The 15,154-nt window shown below is 42.5% G+C and overlaps 6 protein-coding genes across 7 annotated transcripts; 3 read left to right on the forward strand and 3 right to left on the reverse strand.

Moving 5' to 3' along the window:
• Nucleotides 1-467: 467 nt before the first annotated feature.
• LOC129587141 (Ig-like and fibronectin type-III domain-containing protein 2) lies at nt 468-5,188 on the reverse strand. The gene is made up of 8 exons (XM_055480747.1): nt 5,084-5,188; nt 4,596-4,966; nt 4,141-4,244; nt 3,671-3,776; nt 3,328-3,522; nt 2,545-3,156; nt 1,800-2,259; nt 468-1,356 (listed from the first exon to the last, which is right to left on the reverse strand). The coding sequence occupies exons 2-8, from the start codon at nt 4,678-4,680 to the stop codon at nt 555-557; spliced, it is 2,364 nt and encodes a 787-aa protein (XP_055336722.1). The 5' UTR covers nt 4,681-4,966; nt 5,084-5,188; the 3' UTR covers nt 468-554.
• An 826-nt stretch (nt 5,189-6,014) lies between these two features.
• LOC129587133 (protein C1orf43 homolog) lies at nt 6,015-7,274 on the reverse strand. The gene has a single exon (XM_055480736.1). The coding sequence runs from the start codon at nt 6,898-6,900 to the stop codon at nt 6,034-6,036; it is 867 nt and encodes a 288-aa protein (XP_055336711.1). The 5' UTR covers nt 6,901-7,274; the 3' UTR covers nt 6,015-6,033.
• A 532-nt stretch (nt 7,275-7,806) lies between these two features.
• Nucleotides 7,807-9,116, reverse strand: LOC129587172 (uncharacterized). The gene is made up of 2 exons (XM_055480786.1): nt 8,867-9,116; nt 7,807-8,723 (listed from the first exon to the last, which is right to left on the reverse strand). Exons 1-2 carry the CDS (start codon nt 8,997-8,999, stop codon nt 8,074-8,076), a joined length of 783 nt encoding a protein of 260 aa, XP_055336761.1. The 5' UTR covers nt 9,000-9,116; the 3' UTR covers nt 7,807-8,073.
• A 199-nt stretch (nt 9,117-9,315) lies between these two features.
• LOC129586983 (zinc transporter 7-like) lies at nt 9,316-12,309 on the forward strand. 2 transcript variants are annotated; one of them, XR_008690253.1, is made up of 9 exons: nt 9,316-9,894; nt 10,095-10,196; nt 10,307-10,508; nt 10,584-10,713; nt 10,787-11,023; nt 11,450-11,585; nt 11,650-11,740; nt 11,818-12,075; nt 12,256-12,309. XR_008690253.1 is itself a non-coding variant. In XM_055480559.1 (8 exons), the coding sequence occupies exons 1-8, from the start codon at nt 9,758-9,760 to the stop codon at nt 12,013-12,015; spliced, it is 1,233 nt and encodes a 410-aa protein (XP_055336534.1). In that variant the 5' UTR covers nt 9,316-9,757; the 3' UTR covers nt 12,016-12,309. The 2 variants fall into 2 exon arrangements, 1 of the variants encoding a protein (XP_055336534.1); XM_055480559.1 differs by having other exon boundaries at nt 11,818-12,309.
• A 145-nt stretch (nt 12,310-12,454) lies between these two features.
• LOC129586984 (zinc transporter 7-like) lies at nt 12,455-13,756 on the forward strand. Its single transcript, XM_055480560.1, has 4 exons — nt 12,455-12,743; nt 12,988-13,075; nt 13,300-13,399; nt 13,632-13,756. The coding sequence occupies exons 1-4, from the start codon at nt 12,505-12,507 to the stop codon at nt 13,754-13,756; spliced, it is 552 nt and encodes a 183-aa protein (XP_055336535.1). The 5' UTR covers nt 12,455-12,504.
• LOC129586985 (zinc transporter 7-like) lies at nt 13,754-14,971 on the forward strand. The gene is made up of 4 exons (XM_055480561.1): nt 13,754-13,759; nt 13,834-13,969; nt 14,073-14,163; nt 14,397-14,971. The coding sequence occupies exons 3-4, from the start codon at nt 14,110-14,112 to the stop codon at nt 14,622-14,624; spliced, it is 282 nt and encodes a 93-aa protein (XP_055336536.1). The 5' UTR covers nt 13,754-13,759; nt 13,834-13,969; nt 14,073-14,109; the 3' UTR covers nt 14,625-14,971.
• Nucleotides 14,972-15,154: the final 183 nt, after the last annotated feature.

Raw genomic sequence — 15,154 nt, forward strand, 5'->3', positions numbered from 1 at the left:
ATGCTGCCACCTGACCATGAATTATATGCCACCATCTGCGCCCATTACTTATGCTCCATGAAATCTTTTTCGCCGTTTTACCAGCAATTTGCGTGTCGGTGTCGGGCTGTCAGCAGCATTTCTTCTCGCAATAAATTTTCTGTCGCGATGTTGAATTAAAGGTTGAGCGAGTGCTGATTTTATAAGAATAGAATATTCCCCATACAAGCGCCACATACAAGCGCAACGGTCGCAGATAAATTTAAATTACAGTATTACTGACTTCATTAAGGTCACATACAGTTAGGCAACTGCTCTGGTACATGCAGTATATAAATCAAAAGCACCGAACATTTCCTGTGCGGCTTTTACCTGTTTCTGGAAATAGGCAACATCGGTTATAAATTAACCTGCATGGTTTAATGATTCCAGAACGTACGTAAATGAATAACAAAAACCGTATATCTGATTATATAAAACTGCGGCAATGTAACATGAATGTCTTTAATACAAAACGAAAATATATTACCACTACCAAAAATCGAAAACCATAAGACAACTGCACTGCACACCAACTAATTAGGTCGCATGGGAATGTTATTATCATAAATGTTCTGCTCGGACGACGCCCGTCTTGAACACGCCGGATGCGATCCCTGACTCTTCCTCTGTGACATGCGCTTATCATTGCCAAACATCCACAAATACGCTCCGGATACGTCGGAATATACCGGCTCACTGGAATTACTGGACCGCGGTCGCAGACTGAACGACGTCGCATACGACATACTGGATGTCGAGCCGGCTTTCTGCCGGGACATCCCGCGCTTGCCAAAATATCCCGGTATGTAAAACGCATTCAGCGGTTTGGGCAGTTTCTCTTCGGGCGGCGTCTCCGTGGGCGGCACCGTCGGCGGGGTGATGACCGCCCGCTGCCGGCGGACACAGTACGTCGTCCCCACAATAATGACCACGATGGCCACACAGCCCAGACTGACGCCGATGGCCACGGCCGGTCCGGCTCCGGGACCGGCCGCGGCCTCCTGTTGGATGTTCTGCTGCTGGACGGTGTTGAGATCGCCCGTGTTGATGATGACGGAACTGCTGCGGCGGGAGAGACCGTGAAAATTTTCAGCCTGGATGTAAATGAGATATTCACTGTCCAGCGGCGGCAGCGGATCGATGCTGATGGTGTGGGTATCGCGCGGGACGGTTAGATTGATGGGTTCAGCGGATTTCCGGTCTTCGACGGTCACAATGTACTGCTCGACCATTTCCGGATTGGTTTCCGGTGGCTGCCACTGGACGGTAATCTGCGATTCGCGTAGTTCGGCCGAGACACTGATTGGTTCGCTCGTTAGGAAGAGAATGCCTTCCCTAATGAAAGTCATCATTAATAACGCAGTATTACTTTGTATTATGGAGATGTCAGAACTGAGAGTTTGTAATTCTATACATTAATTATTAGGATTTCAAATAACTATACAATATTTGCAGGGAGGCTCTCAAGAATATTTGTAAAATACCAAATCGTTTCATTTTCGCAATGTTTACCTTGCATATTAAATTCTATCTCCAATCTCGTTTTGAAATTAGTTTTATATCATCTGATTATTTATTTCTTGCCTTCACCTTTATTTTACTATTTTACAACAACCGCATCATATCAACTAACAACACAAAATCGCAGTATTCTGTATATTTATATGCAGTACAGATACAATGTATTTAAATGGAATTATTTGCCTGCGCATGTCTTGTAAAACGATTTCATGAAAATAAATTTGTGCCTGAAAGAAAATTTGTCTTTCGGGTTTTACCTGAAGCAAGTTAAGATGCGTGGCAAGAAGACATGACAGATATCGAATATCCCACTGGGCTGGCCCGTGCACAAATCCAGACAGCGCTGTGGCACCGCATTGCGTGCACAGCACTTGCGATGATCGCCCTCGTCCGCCGCACAGCTCAAAAACCGTGGCAAGGAATCCCGACAGCGTATAACCGTCATATTCCGGCCGTTATTACGGGTTGTCGCGCCCGCGCCACTGCGCAGTACCTCCGAGCAACTGGTGCGAAACTCCTCGGAGCCGAAGCACTTGTCAAAGAGTACCAGATCATCTGGCACTTGAGTGACAGTCGTTTGTAACTGGGCCATCTCCATTGCCGGCGGTGTCAGCACGGTCAGGGACAGCAGTTCCGAAGTGACGGTACTGCCGGCGCTGTCCACCGCCGGCAAGGTCGCCAGGGCATCCATGGTGGTGTTGTATTGCGTAAGGTCACCTGCGTTAAATCATGAAGAAATTGCAAAAAAGTTAAATGCCGGTAGATCTCTTCATGTAATTTTCGTAAGGTCGCCTCCACCGAAACCGTCAAACAGATTATGTGGAAAATGAAATGTCGGTGGATGGGTCCTGCGTAAGGTCATAAGAAAAAAGCCTCAAAAAACTATAATTATGAACAATTAAGTGCCGGTACCCATATGTCGACTTACGTCCGTAATCAATATCGCAATAATCCACCAAAAATTTAAAATTAGAATAATGGAAAAATTTAAAATAAATATACCGTCAAGGTTTTGTCCGGTTGGTTTGGGTGCCGGTCGTTGAATGTCCACCGATGCGATATCCGACGGCAACGACGACCCGGCGGAATTCAGTGCCACCACATGCACTTTATACGTCTCTCCCTGTACTAATCCCGTTATAATCAAACCCAGCGCGTTCGTCGACATGGCTTTGGTCAGACCGCCCGCGCGCCGCAGTCCCGGATCGGTCTCCCCAATGGCCTTGTAGAAAACCGTATAATTCACTTCTTTGCCGTGTTTTAGCGGCGGTGACCACGAGACACGGAGCGAATCCACCCCGATGAGTGCCACCCGCAGGCTACGCGGAGGACTGGGAATGGATTCGCGACCTTCGTGGAAACACTTGAAGATCACCGCGACAAAATGCAGACAGTCCAGATTGCCTTCGCGGAAGACCGTGGAGAAATTCCCCAAGCAGAGATCGAGGCATTTGTCGGGGACATGAAGGCGCTTGCAGCACGGTGTGTGGTTGCGTTCATTGGCCAGACAGCGGAACCAGGGGTCATGATGCTGCCGGCAGCGATCCGATGTGCGCAGTGCACCGAGGACATCGATCCCGGAGGACATGGTGTTGCACAGAGGCATACAGTGACCTAAGTGTTGCAAAAAATGTTAATTGTCATTGTAATTAGTTGTACATTTTGGTCTACGTATTATGGTTTTGTCTACGTATGTTAATTGTAAATTCTGGTACGTACATATGACATTGTATCAACAAAGGACATCTACGAATACAACAGCGGTGACCTTTTAAGACGACATACCGGGGACATTTCGATTAATACAGCAATCGCTGACATCCCATCGCACCACCTCTTTTGGTAGATCGGATGTTAAGGGTATCTGCACGAGAACCGAAACGGAAACAAATTGTGGTGGCTCGGTTTTCAATGAGCACGTGTAATCGCCGGAATCCGATTGTGCCGCTTCTTTGACCGTCAGTGTCCATGTCGTGGATTCTGAAAATGTCGCCGCTTTCAACTTATTTTGCGTATAAATGTATTTTATGTACATTATGCCACAAACAGATGCACAAAAATTACGAAACAGAAACTAAATGTACCTGCTTATGGTTATAGGCGGCAGAGTACCGGTATATCTATTTACCTAATTCCGAGCTGGTCACCGTTGTAATGGAGAATTTGGTGGGATCGGCAACGATATGCAGATTTTTTGTGAGGACTTCACCGGTACTGTTTTTGCTCCATGTTATCTATACAGACAAAATAACTAACAATCATCCTGTTATTCTAAAGTGGTTAAACGGTTTCCGTTACGAATGCCGCACAGCCGTAAATCTCAGGGAAGGTAGATATTTGCACAAATATTATCCAAATGTATGCAAAATTTAGTAATATCGGTAGTCTGCATCATAGTGGATTTATAGGAACGGGATTGTTCAAAATGTACTTAGCGGAAATTATTACAGTCTCCGTTTAGAATTTTCGAGCAAAAACAACTGCAGCACATGTACATGCGAGTACAGCATACGCAGCGCATAACGCGTTGTCCTAGAGTGATTGTGTAGTACTAAAGTAACGTTAACATCTATAGATATAATATTATTGCTTACTTACCGTATATCCATCTGTCCATTGACTGGCCGAACAGGATAACTTCACATCCGATCCCACCGTAGTTATCACAGGCCCAGTATGATCAACATGCAGCACAGGAATTGCTACCAATAATAACAATTACAAGCACTGGGTTTCAGAAGTTCAGCCGGTCTGATAGAGATTACGAAAAATTCGATGAAGTTTTACTTAATCATATTGCGGAAAAAATTAAAATGCCATTGTGCAACAATTTTAAATCTGAGTACTCGTACTAATAATTGTGAGACAAAATGAAAAATTTGTGAGAGCCTTATGCAGTAATGCTTTCTAATTACTTTCTACTACCATAGCAAACAGCAGACTGGATGTATCTTGTATTTCTACTGAACGGCAAGCACAATCGTACGATTAAATTTTATTAAAGAGAACAGAAACTTAATGCATCCAAAATTCACAAAACTACCGAAGCTTACCGTAGCTCAAAGTAATCCATATTGTCGTTACGAGTGCGAATAACCATAATTTTTCCACTTTGGCGTTAGCGAATATGCTATCCATTGTACCACATTCTGGAAAGCGCTTGATTATGATTTTTCCCAACACGTCAATTACAGATAGCGTGCATCTCGTTGGCGATGTTCATGTCATGAAGCGTATGTAGGCAACTTCCTTCCAAACGATTAAAAATGTGATCAGGGTACTGCAACTGAGAGTCTTTCTTTAAGGTGCTGACAGCAGCCGACCTTGTACGCTTGTCCAAAATGATAACGATGACCTTTACCATCCGACATCCGATCAATGTGGCCGTCACATTTGTCATCCGGCTCACTTCAATTTTCTGTAGCTGTTCGGATAAAAAGTCATGTTTTTGAAGTTGTCCATCAATCAGATCTTAAGTATAGCATTGTTAGTTGCATCTTAAAAGTTAAGACAAATGAATAATAGGCTTGATTTAAGTTACCGTCATGATCAGGTGCCCCTAATGTCGGTAGTCGGGACACTTGGTAGTCGGTACACACTACACGGCATTTTCAGGTACACAGTGCGACAGTGCATTGAATGCATTCGGTATTACGAGGAGTGCATGCAGCACGATGCAGGGTAAAAGACCAAACGGACACCGGACAATACAGTTCAACGAGACGGGTTCCACGTCTACTTGGGCTCAACAGTGGTGCAGGTAACTGACCGTCGCTGCAAATAAAAGGCACAATTTTAATCAAACACGTCCAGATCCCACAGCAGACGTCGATCGCGCGCTACTCATTTCTTTCACACCGGAAACGACAAGCGGCGGTGCACACCATCGCCACTATACAGAGTCACAGACGACTACTATTATACAGCCAAAGCGAAGCTACCGGAAACTTTTAAAATCACGGTGAGACGATGTCTCATCCGTAATTAATTATGTACTTAATTCACAAATGTTTTAGATTTGGAAAAATTTGCCGTTCAGAAACGGGCAGCATAAGTAGCGATGATGGTACTGTGTTAACAAATAATTATTATAATTTATTATTGGCATTGTTATAATTCGCGGAAGTTAATGGTACTTATTAAATTGCAACTAAAAATTACAGTACATACGCGCTGCCTAACAGAATATACGAGATCGTACAAATCGTAAGTTCTTAATACAGCACCGAATTTGAACCAGAAAATTGTTCGAATGGGTTGTATAACACTATTTTGTTCACACTGGTTAAATAGTGAATAAATACAAGGTAATTTAAAACAAAAGCGAAATAAACTCAAAGCAGAAAACATGCAGTTTAAAAAACCATCAAACAAAACTCGAACGAGTCAATTCCAGGAAATTTGCCAATTTGCAAAAGTAAAAATCCAAAACAAAACAAGAGGTTCACAACAGAAATAGAGATTTGTGAGAAACACTGGGCGCCGGTTGCATTAGGTTAACGGATTATCATGAAACGTATGCAACGGGATCTGCTCTTCCCAGGCATTCTCCTCCAGTTTCACAGCCTTTCCTTTCCGATTTCCCGTCGCGGCCTTCTTAAATTTGGAAAAGGGTTTCGCTCCCCGTTTAGTCAGTAATGATCCTGCCGTACTCCCATCACTATCCAACGGCTCGTAGCCTTTCGGGAATTTCTTCCCCGCGGATTTGTCTTTCATGCGTGATTCCTTCGACTCTATCCGTTCGGAATCACTGGAGCGACGGGAAATATTCAAGGAGCGATCGGAGGGCGCCGCGGTCAGGCGCAGATTCTCTAGCAGCTCCAGAATATCCGTTACATACTTGTGCATGCGGATGTATTCGCGCTCACCGAATTCCGCATCATCCCAGCGACAACGGCGATATAGCTGCACAAACTCCATGGTCACCTCCACGGGGATCCGATCGATGGGGTATTCCGTCTTCAGACGGTCAAAATATTCGCCCAGATCCTCGAAGGCCGTCCAGGAAAACTGGGGACCGAATTTTAAAAGTTCGATTTTTAGCAGTACACAGAAATCCAGCGCTTTCGCACGGTAGACGTAGTTGGGGACGGTCTGGTTGTTGAAGAAGCGCACCCAGTGATCGTCCCACATTTGTGGCTGGACGTCGATATCCAGAACTTCAGCGACTTTGCGCTGAATCTGCGCCACATAGGAAGGAGAGGCCCCGAATTGGGAGCATTTAAGAAGGGGCTTCGAGAGGAGATCACGCACTTTGAAACGAGCGATCTGACGGTGAGCAACGATGAAGAGGATGACGAAGACGGCGAATCCCACGCCAATGATAATGATGATCTCCACTCCGCTAAGTTTCGCCATCGTTGAATGAAACTGATGATGTACCGCTGACTCAAGTTATCATAACGGCGAAAATAAGAAGAACAAGAATTTGCGAAAATTTGAACACTCAGTTTAAAGGAAAATCCACCATGGAATAGCGCACGGCAGACAAAATAACAATATTCAATTATTCACCGTTCACGATAAAACAATCTGCAAGACAGCATTGCGGATTCAACGTGCTACGTTATCGCTTCTTCATTCAAATACGGGCTTTGTTAGCAATTCCGATCAAAAGTGCGAATTCATGACTTTCCACTATCCAGCGAATATATCCTAAAAAAATTAACGAGACTGGCCCCTTAATAATTTATGAGAGAGATAAAAAAGCAACACGAAGTTTAACAACTCGCTGTCATGATTCTCATCTTTCTACACATACTACGGTCTACCCGTTACCGGACCACAAAGTGTGCCAGAGACCAGAGAAAAGCGCGTCATGCCATTGTAGCGGGGCCAAATCAGGGAGTGAAAACACGTCAATCCACCTGTCCACTGTGTAGCCATCGTATTTAAGCAATTTCTGTTTTCTAAACCCACTTTTTGCTACTGTGCCCTTTAGTACTGCATGAGTGCATGTTCGCAAACGCCATGTGACAAAATTAATGATATGAAAATAAGGTCGCGCCGCCGAGTCACGCAAGACTGTTTCAGCAGTATTTTCGGGAGAAAACTACCGGACTGCATGGTCCAGACCACAGCCTGTGGTAAAAGTGGTCAGTGATATACGTACTAGTACTGTGGCTGAATCGTGCCTATGTATTGTATTACTTGAGTAATTACTAATACTTGGCTTAAACTTATTCAGGTATACTCTGTAGAACAATTATGGAAATAGTAATAATTATTATTATTCAGTATCAATAAGCTGGTAAACACTGCAGATAATCAAGTGCACAGCTTAACCAGAAACATAACCCACCACTAAAATGTGTGAGCACTAACAGTGAAAACTAATCAGAAATCGAAACAGAAAAAAATTCACCCGAATCAAATAAGCGTCCGGCGTAGTAAAGAACAAGAAACAAATCTTCAGATGAAAAGAAATGCTGGAACAAATCAGTTGGGTGGTCAGGACATTTGGGACTGTATCTGTACGTGCTCGTACGCAGCACGCACATTATGAATCTATGATTGCGTTCTATACATTTCTCATTTGCGAATACTACCGGGTTTAGCTTTCTCCGTCCGCAACTCCTCTTCCAGTCGTTTCCGCTTCTGCAGCGCACGATGACGATGGGCTTGCAGTGCCTTTCCCAGATCCAAAACATCCACGCTGGCAACAGCAAACGCCTCGCGGTTTTGTGCGGCCACTGAACACTTGAAGCGCTTCGCGTTCTCGTCCATTTTCTTGTACTCTTTGACAATGTCCCCTGCCACGGTAAATAAATCCTTCTTAGCGGCCTGATACAGGTTTTCCTCGTTGGTCAATTCCGCCAGCTGCTCTTCCAAACCCTTCACGCGTTGACTAGTCGTCGGCTGCGCTCCCAGATAGGTCACAAGGGCTTGCAAAGCGCTAGTTGTCGATCCCTTGGCCGACAGCGTTAACGGCGAAAAAGCTGTCGTTCTGTTCGACGCCTGCTCACGGGCGTTGCAGACAGGCGCTGTCGTCGTTTTTGAGGCAGCGTGAGAACTGGTGGTTCCAAAAGGCGCTGCTTTCTTCGTGGTTTGAGGGGCACGCGGAGCTGTAGCATTGTTCACTTTTGACGGTGCAGCAGAAGCAGAAGAATGAGGAGGTGGAACAGCGGCGGATGCACTCTTTGCAGCTGATGCAGGCATCTCGGTGTCACTGTCGTCGAATTCTGCAATAACAATGCTCGTACAAACAGGTCAATGCAAAAGGTTTAGTACTGCAGCTGCTGATAATCGTTTGTATTAGTTTTAAACTTTTAATTAAGTGTATTGAATTCAAGCTCCATCGGCGATTAACGCCGGAGACAATTACCGTAAACGCTTGAAACGATGGATCCTGCACTTCCGCGCGGCAGCGATTCCTTGGAGGTGCTAGTCCCTTTCGGACCTTGGGATCGATCGCGAAAAGCACGCATTTTATTCAGTAACTGTTTATAGTTAGACATATGTGAAGTGCTTTCGACAAAATTTCTGAAAGAAATAGATGTTTGACCGTTAGAATAACATAAACGGAAGGTCAAAATTCATGAAGATATCGAAAACTTCCACGTGCAATAAAAATAACAAAAAAAACCTTAAATAACCAACGTCCGGTTTAATACGAACAGAGATGGATAAAAGACAGGTGCTCAAGATTTATCCCACGTGCACTCAAAAGCCTTGCTGCAGTGCTAGTAAACCACGTGACCAACACCGTATTTTGAATGTCTTTGGGCCACGTCAACTAGTTGGAGTTTTTTATCACCTCAGCATTTTGATGTGCATTTTGAATTTTTCCAAAATTTTTGCTACTCGTGCACATTTTTCAAAATTTTAAGCAGTTCACGAATTTGTTCGATTCCCGATGGGTTTATAATTTTATCCAAGTCAGTGATATTTATGCTTTAGCTATTGAAGGTGGTGGGGATCACTGTGAAAAATTCTGCAATACATCTGTTGCATTGTAAAATTACTACTCGTAGTACTTCATAATATTTTATGATTACTTATTATTATTATTAATTCGGATCCTATAACTTTCTCACAGTCAGTAGCTGCCATTTTGGTTTGCTGTTTACGGGAACTGTCACATCCGGGATTTTATGAATCAGTCCATCCATGGTTCGTTAATTTTGTTTCGTTGAAATTGAAAACCATCTGCACAGCACTCGAAGATCCCATTGAGCCGTCCTTCCGTTCGTGCTGGTTTCTTTCCTGAATTACAATGAGGGGAACTGAAGCTGTCATCAACTTTCATGATGCTGGTTCCACACAAAGACTTCTGCCCGATCGCCGAGCCGACGCTTATTACAGTCCAAGTTTGAAGCGGAAAATAACAGAGAAAATCACGGGCTACGTCAGGTAAGAACGGTGATCGCGGATCCAGTATACTCGAGTTGAGAAGAACATACCGTGTTCCAAGTGATTCTACTTTGCGAGTACGGTAACTAATTGTGAGTTAAATTTGAAAATTGTTTACGTTGCATGTGTTTTTGTGCATTCTTCCAAATCAAAGAAGTCTAAGCTAATTACTTTACGAAATACATAAGGATTGCTTTCAGATTGATCTTATCCGATGCTGGCTCGCGAAATATATTCTTCTTCCTCTGCTTGAATTTATCATTCGCCTTCGTGGAGCTCTTTTACGGGATTTGGTCGAACAGGTAAAATATACACACGTTGTATGTAAAAAGCGGCTACGTGAATTGGAAAAGTTGGGTCGATGTCATATGTGAGAATTTGGTCATGCTGACTGGTGACGTTCGTTTTTTAGCTTGGGATTGATATCCGATTCGTTCCATATGTTCTTCGACTGCACGGCTCTGTTGGCTGGATTAGTTGCTTCCATTATCACTAAATGGAGAGCTACCAACAAATTCTCCTATGGTTACGTCCGTGCCGAAACTTTAGCCGGTTTCGTCAATGGACTGTTTTTATTATTTATTGCGTTTTTTATCTTTAACGAAGCCATCGAGGTACGCAGAAAATACAGCGATATTTAGCGCCATGTTCGCATTCCGGTACTACGTATGTTGATTACTGTGTTGCAGAGATTTGTTGAAACTCCGGAAATTCATCATGAACGTTTATTACTGGTATCCGTTGCTGGTTTCATTGTTAACCTTGTCGGGATATTCGTCTTCAATCACGGCCATGATCCGTCTCAAGGATGTTCGCATGGTAAGCACTTGACATTTCCCTGTTTTAATTGCACTGTAGAAGGAAGTATTACGCAGCAGTTTCGCCTGTTTAGGACATTCGCATGGACCTGGTCATTCGCACAGCCACAGCGCTCCTGCCGTATCCTCGCATAATCACGACCACGGTGGTAGTTGCTCACACGATCATGGACACGATCATTCGGGACATAACCATTTTCATTACGGACATGACCATCACGACCATCAGCACGATCACGCCGGCCATAGCCATGGACATTCGCATAGTCATGGAGGGGATAAGAACGCGCCCCGCAGTCAAATCATGCAGGGTATGTAGGGATACACTACTCATACTTACAGTAGTAGTTCGATTTTTGCTTGACTTTACTGGGAAGTGGGAACTGACCGTGATCTGGTGATTTAATCAATATTTTTTGCTTTTTAAATTGCATAATTATTGAAAAGGCTTGCATTGCTAAGAAGATAAATATGAGAGCCTCGTTATTTTGCATTTTTAGTAAATAGTATTAAAGCACAAAACGTTATTAGTAATTTGTTTTGTTACCGCTAGGGGGCAGTTCAGAAACGATTCTAATGTTTCTGTCAGCAGAACTAGCAGAGGTTTTTCCTTTGATATGTCTTTCTGTGAGTGGTGCCCACTCTTACCATTAGTGTGGGTGAATAACTTAGCTTTAATTAGATTGTTTATTTCGTTTTACGATGTGCTGCACTTAACAGATATTTCCTTGATTTAGGTGTCTTCTTGCACATCTTGGCCGATGCTCTTGGCTCAGTAGGAGTTATAATCTCGTCAATTCTGATAAAAACATTCGGTTGGATGATTGCTGATCCCATATGCTCAATGTGCATAGCTTGTCTTATTTTTGTTAGGTAAGGCGGAGTCATTCTGTTTACGTTATTTGTAAGCAAGTACTGGAATGATTTTTCTTTTCAGCGTGATACCTTTATTAAAAGATTCTATCTGCATATTGATGCAGAGAACTCCCCATTCGTTGGACGATGTCTTGCCCGAATGTCTTTACAAAGTAATGAAAAATATATAATGAAAAACTTATTCAACTGCTGCTGTATATTGCATAATTAACCCATCACTATTCATTAGGTCGGGTCACTTCCTGGCGTTCTATCGTGCCAGGAGCCTCATTTCTGGACGCTGTGCAGTAATCATTATGTTGGCAATATAAAACTGGAAGTGTCCACTCAATCCGATCCACGTTACATACTTTCTGCGGCAAAGAATATATTTTTATCGGCGGGATTACGAGATATGTATATCCAGTTGGAGTTTCCTAACATGTGAATTGTGTTCTGCATTCCTAACCGGTGTTTACTATCTTTCTAATATACCGTCATCGTAGAGGTATGCTAAAAGTGAAACTATGGCTTTTCATGTTTTTACGTTCTCTTTTGTACTCAGGCAAAATGACTTACGAAATACGGATGGATGGCTTTTAGATTAATTTTTGCAAGACTTTTTATGAGTTTGTTTATGCTGTGGCGGTCCATTTTATAATAACACTGATATTTATGTAATACGCAGGCTTTGTGAAGAAGAGCTGTTTGAAGAAATTTAGAACAAGAAAACCTGACGAGACGAGCCTGATGTTTCCTTGGTAACCGACTACACTGACCACAGAAAATATTAGCAGGGAAGCGATAGTACTGCAATGTGTTGGGAGTGGAAACATATGGCTCGACGAATGCCCATTACTTTACTGAATGTGTATCAATTTTGAGCAAATCATGGGCAAATGTCTGATGATCGCCGAGCATAAACTTTTCCAGTGCAATGGTTAGTTTACTGAAAGCTCTATGCTCTGGTGTAGGTTCTTGTATATTGTTCTTCTATTTTATTATCAGTCTGACGTTTGCCTTTATTGAATTGTCATATGGGATCTTAACGAACAGTTTGAGCTTAATTTCGGATTCGTTTCATATGTTTTTTGATTGCACGGGACTTTTTATTGGTATCTGTGCTGCTGCCATAATTCGAGCTCAGTGGAGGCCAAATATCCAATATACGTATGGGTAAGATTTGTAAGAAATATACAAAGTACGATAACAGCGTAAGACTAAAAGGGTTGGTAACTGTAATTTACATAAATGTAAGTTTGCATTTTATTAATATTAATATGCATTTTATGCATTTTATTTCATATGCATTTTATTTCTATTCTAAAATTAATAACACTAACATTTAGGTTGGCCTTGTATAGAAATACTGCAACTTATGAGTTTTTTTCGCCTACGGTTAATGCGCTTTATTTTGTAGCTATGGAAGAGTTGACACAATTGCCGGATTGGTGAACGCCGTGTGTTTGTTGTTTGTGGGTTTTCTTTTAAGTTTTGAAGCCTTCAAGGTGAGGATGATTGTGGCAAAATAATTTTTCAAATGACTGGAATATTATCTGACGATCTAAACATTTTTCGTTGATCTCCTGTTTAATATAAACTTAATATGGAAAATACATATGTTGGAATAGTTGTCTGTGCATGGCACCGTATACCTAAGTTATCATTGTTGACAAATTGCACAGGAATATCTATCGATGTCTATGGCATTGTTTTTCTGTTGTATTTATAGCGTATCCAGGCTGTTCCGGTTGTGAAATCAGATGGACTGCTATATATAAGTGTGGCTGGGTTATGTGTCAATTTTCTTGGGATTATAATCGTTTACAGTAGTAAGTGCACGTTATTATTCTACAGTAATTAGAGAGAAAGCAGGTTTGAACCGTTTGATTGTGTAACTGGCTTTTAGCGCTCATACGAGTTCCAAAAAAGCGCATTATAATTTAACCAAAAAACTATATCGAGAAAATTTTTGTAAATATGAAATATGTTCTTAATTAAGAACTGCTTGGCTTGTGAATTTGGGAAAATGATCCGAAATCCGAACTATCTTCACAACTTTAGATACTCCGCAGCGCCGACTACGCAGACATTCCTTATCACCGCAAGCTACTTATGACCTGCGACAGCAAAACATACGGAACACGACTTCTTTCTATGATGTTAATGATCAGAGTAGAGGATTATGATCGGTATTTTAACGGTTCCATTGAAACTATATTTTATTTAGAAAATAACTTTTAAGTTTCTATGTATATCGTTAAAGGCATACTCTTGCACGTCATATCCGACGCTCTGGGCTCCATTGGAGTGCTAATATCATCCCTCCTGATTGATAAGTACGGCTGGTATATATCGGATCCGATCTGTGCATTGGTCATTTCTCTTCTCATCTTTTGCGGGTAATATGCTTGTGCGAAAGTCAGATTTTTCATAAAATGCGTTATGTTGTACTGATTTAAGGAGCTTTTCTTAAATCTCGCTGAGAAAACTTCGGTTAATTAGGATAATACCTGTCCTCCGAGATGCCATCGATGTGCTTATGCAAAGGTCACCGAGGGAACTGGACGATTTATTACCAATGTATATTGAAAAGGTTAGCGCAGTGTTGTTAGAAAATCTTTTCAGAAGTTTCAGAGCGTTAAATATTTGAGCTCAGCTGAGAAAAAAGTGTGAAATATTTTGCCGGTTTTAAGCAAAATGTACGAACACTTAGTCGACTTCGTAAACAAAAGTACTCGGGTATTTTACTGTGTACTTTGCTAATTGTAACTGAATACCGGTGTAAAGTCAAATGCTGTCTGTTCCAGCAACCGTTTTTGATTGTAGATCGCGCAACTTCCCAATGTATTGCGAGTAAAAGAACCCAGTTTTTGGGCATTGCACAGTATGTTCTTTGTGGCATCTTTACGACTGGAAGTGCACCATACCGTATCGCGCGCCGACAAGGATGCGCTGATCTGGGCAGTGAAGGAAATCTTAGCTGAAAGAGGCTTCCGGAGGACAACCGTCGAAGTGGAGGATGTTATCAACTTCGACCGGCTTCCGTCGGTCTGACCTCGGCGTGACCTGGATCATGAATGTGCGCACTTTTGTTCGTTCTGGGATTATGCCGAAAATGGGTATATCGTGGCATCCATACGGGTCTTACTGGACATGCGCTGATGTGGGGGCCTTGATAGTTGATGGTGATAGAAGTGGGAAAAATGTTCGAGTAACTACATTCCGTTATACTGTCAGTGCTTACGGTTAAAAACTTGTGATCTGTGAATGTGAAAATGCAGTGCAGGAACTTCCGGTGATAAACCATGCGTGCTGGAGTGCAGTTTTCGGAACTGCACGGTGTAGTGCAGCAAGTTTGTAAAATCTGCTCACATAGGATGATAAGAAAATTAGATTTCTTCCGTACCAGGTGAAACCGGAATTGTTACTAAAACACACAAATAAAAACGTACTGAAAAATAATTGGTATGTACAGTAGTACTCCTGCATTAAAACTGGCGCAATATGCCACTTCGGCCTAGGGCGGAGTCATGACGTCGCGATTCGTTATTGGACCAACAACTTCTGCTTTACAAGCCTATGTT

This window comes from Paramacrobiotus metropolitanus, unplaced genomic scaffold, assembly GCF_019649055.1.
Source record: "Paramacrobiotus metropolitanus isolate TYO unplaced genomic scaffold, Prichtersi_v1.0 Parri_scaffold0000023, whole genome shotgun sequence".
Classification (NCBI taxonomy): Eukaryota; Metazoa; Tardigrada; class Eutardigrada; order Parachela; family Macrobiotidae; genus Paramacrobiotus; species Paramacrobiotus metropolitanus.

Excerpts from the sequence above, each read along its gene's own strand:
- LOC129586985 (XM_055480561.1), top strand. The coding sequence starts at position 14,110 with ATGCAAAGGTCACCGAGGGAACTGGACGATTTATTACCAATGTATATT. Across the intron at positions 14,164-14,396 it reads TACCAATGTATATTGAAAAG|ATCGCGCAACTTCCCAATGT; the intron begins GTTAGCGCAGTG and ends TTTTGATTGTAG.
- LOC129587133 (XM_055480736.1), bottom strand. The coding sequence starts at position 6,900 with ATGGCGAAACTTAGCGGAGTGGAGATCATCATTATCATTGGCGTGGGA.
- LOC129587172 (XM_055480786.1), bottom strand. The coding sequence starts at position 8,999 with ATGTCTAACTATAAACAGTTACTGAATAAAATGCGTGCTTTTCGCGAT. Across the intron at positions 8,724-8,866 it reads CATCGTTTCAAGCGTTTACG|AATTCGACGACAGTGACACC; the intron begins GTAATTGTCTCC and ends TTGTTATTGCAG.
- LOC129586983 (XM_055480559.1), top strand. The coding sequence starts at position 9,758 with ATGAGGGGAACTGAAGCTGTCATCAACTTTCATGATGCTGGTTCCACA. Across the intron at positions 9,895-10,094 it reads AAAATCACGGGCTACGTCAG|ATTGATCTTATCCGATGCTG; the intron begins GTAAGAACGGTG and ends GATTGCTTTCAG. Across the intron at positions 11,741-11,817 it reads TGCCCGAATGTCTTTACAAA|GTCGGGTCACTTCCTGGCGT; the intron begins GTAATGAAAAAT and ends ACTATTCATTAG.
- LOC129586984 (XM_055480560.1), top strand. The coding sequence starts at position 12,505 with ATGGTTAGTTTACTGAAAGCTCTATGCTCTGGTGTAGGTTCTTGTATA. Across the intron at positions 12,744-12,987 it reads AATATCCAATATACGTATGG|CTATGGAAGAGTTGACACAA; the intron begins GTAAGATTTGTA and ends TTTATTTTGTAG. Across the intron at positions 13,400-13,631 it reads GATTATAATCGTTTACAGTA|ATACTCCGCAGCGCCGACTA; the intron begins GTAAGTGCACGT and ends TCACAACTTTAG.
- LOC129587141 (XM_055480747.1), bottom strand. The coding sequence starts at position 4,680 with ATGGATAGCATATTCGCTAACGCCAAAGTGGAAAAATTATGGTTATTC. Across the intron at positions 3,523-3,670 it reads GGTGACCAGCTCGGAATTAG|AATCCACGACATGGACACTG; the intron begins GTAAATAGATAT and ends CGACATTTTCAG. Across the intron at positions 2,260-2,544 it reads AACCGGACAAAACCTTGACG|GTGACCTTACGCAATACAAC; the intron begins GTATATTTATTT and ends GATTTAACGCAG.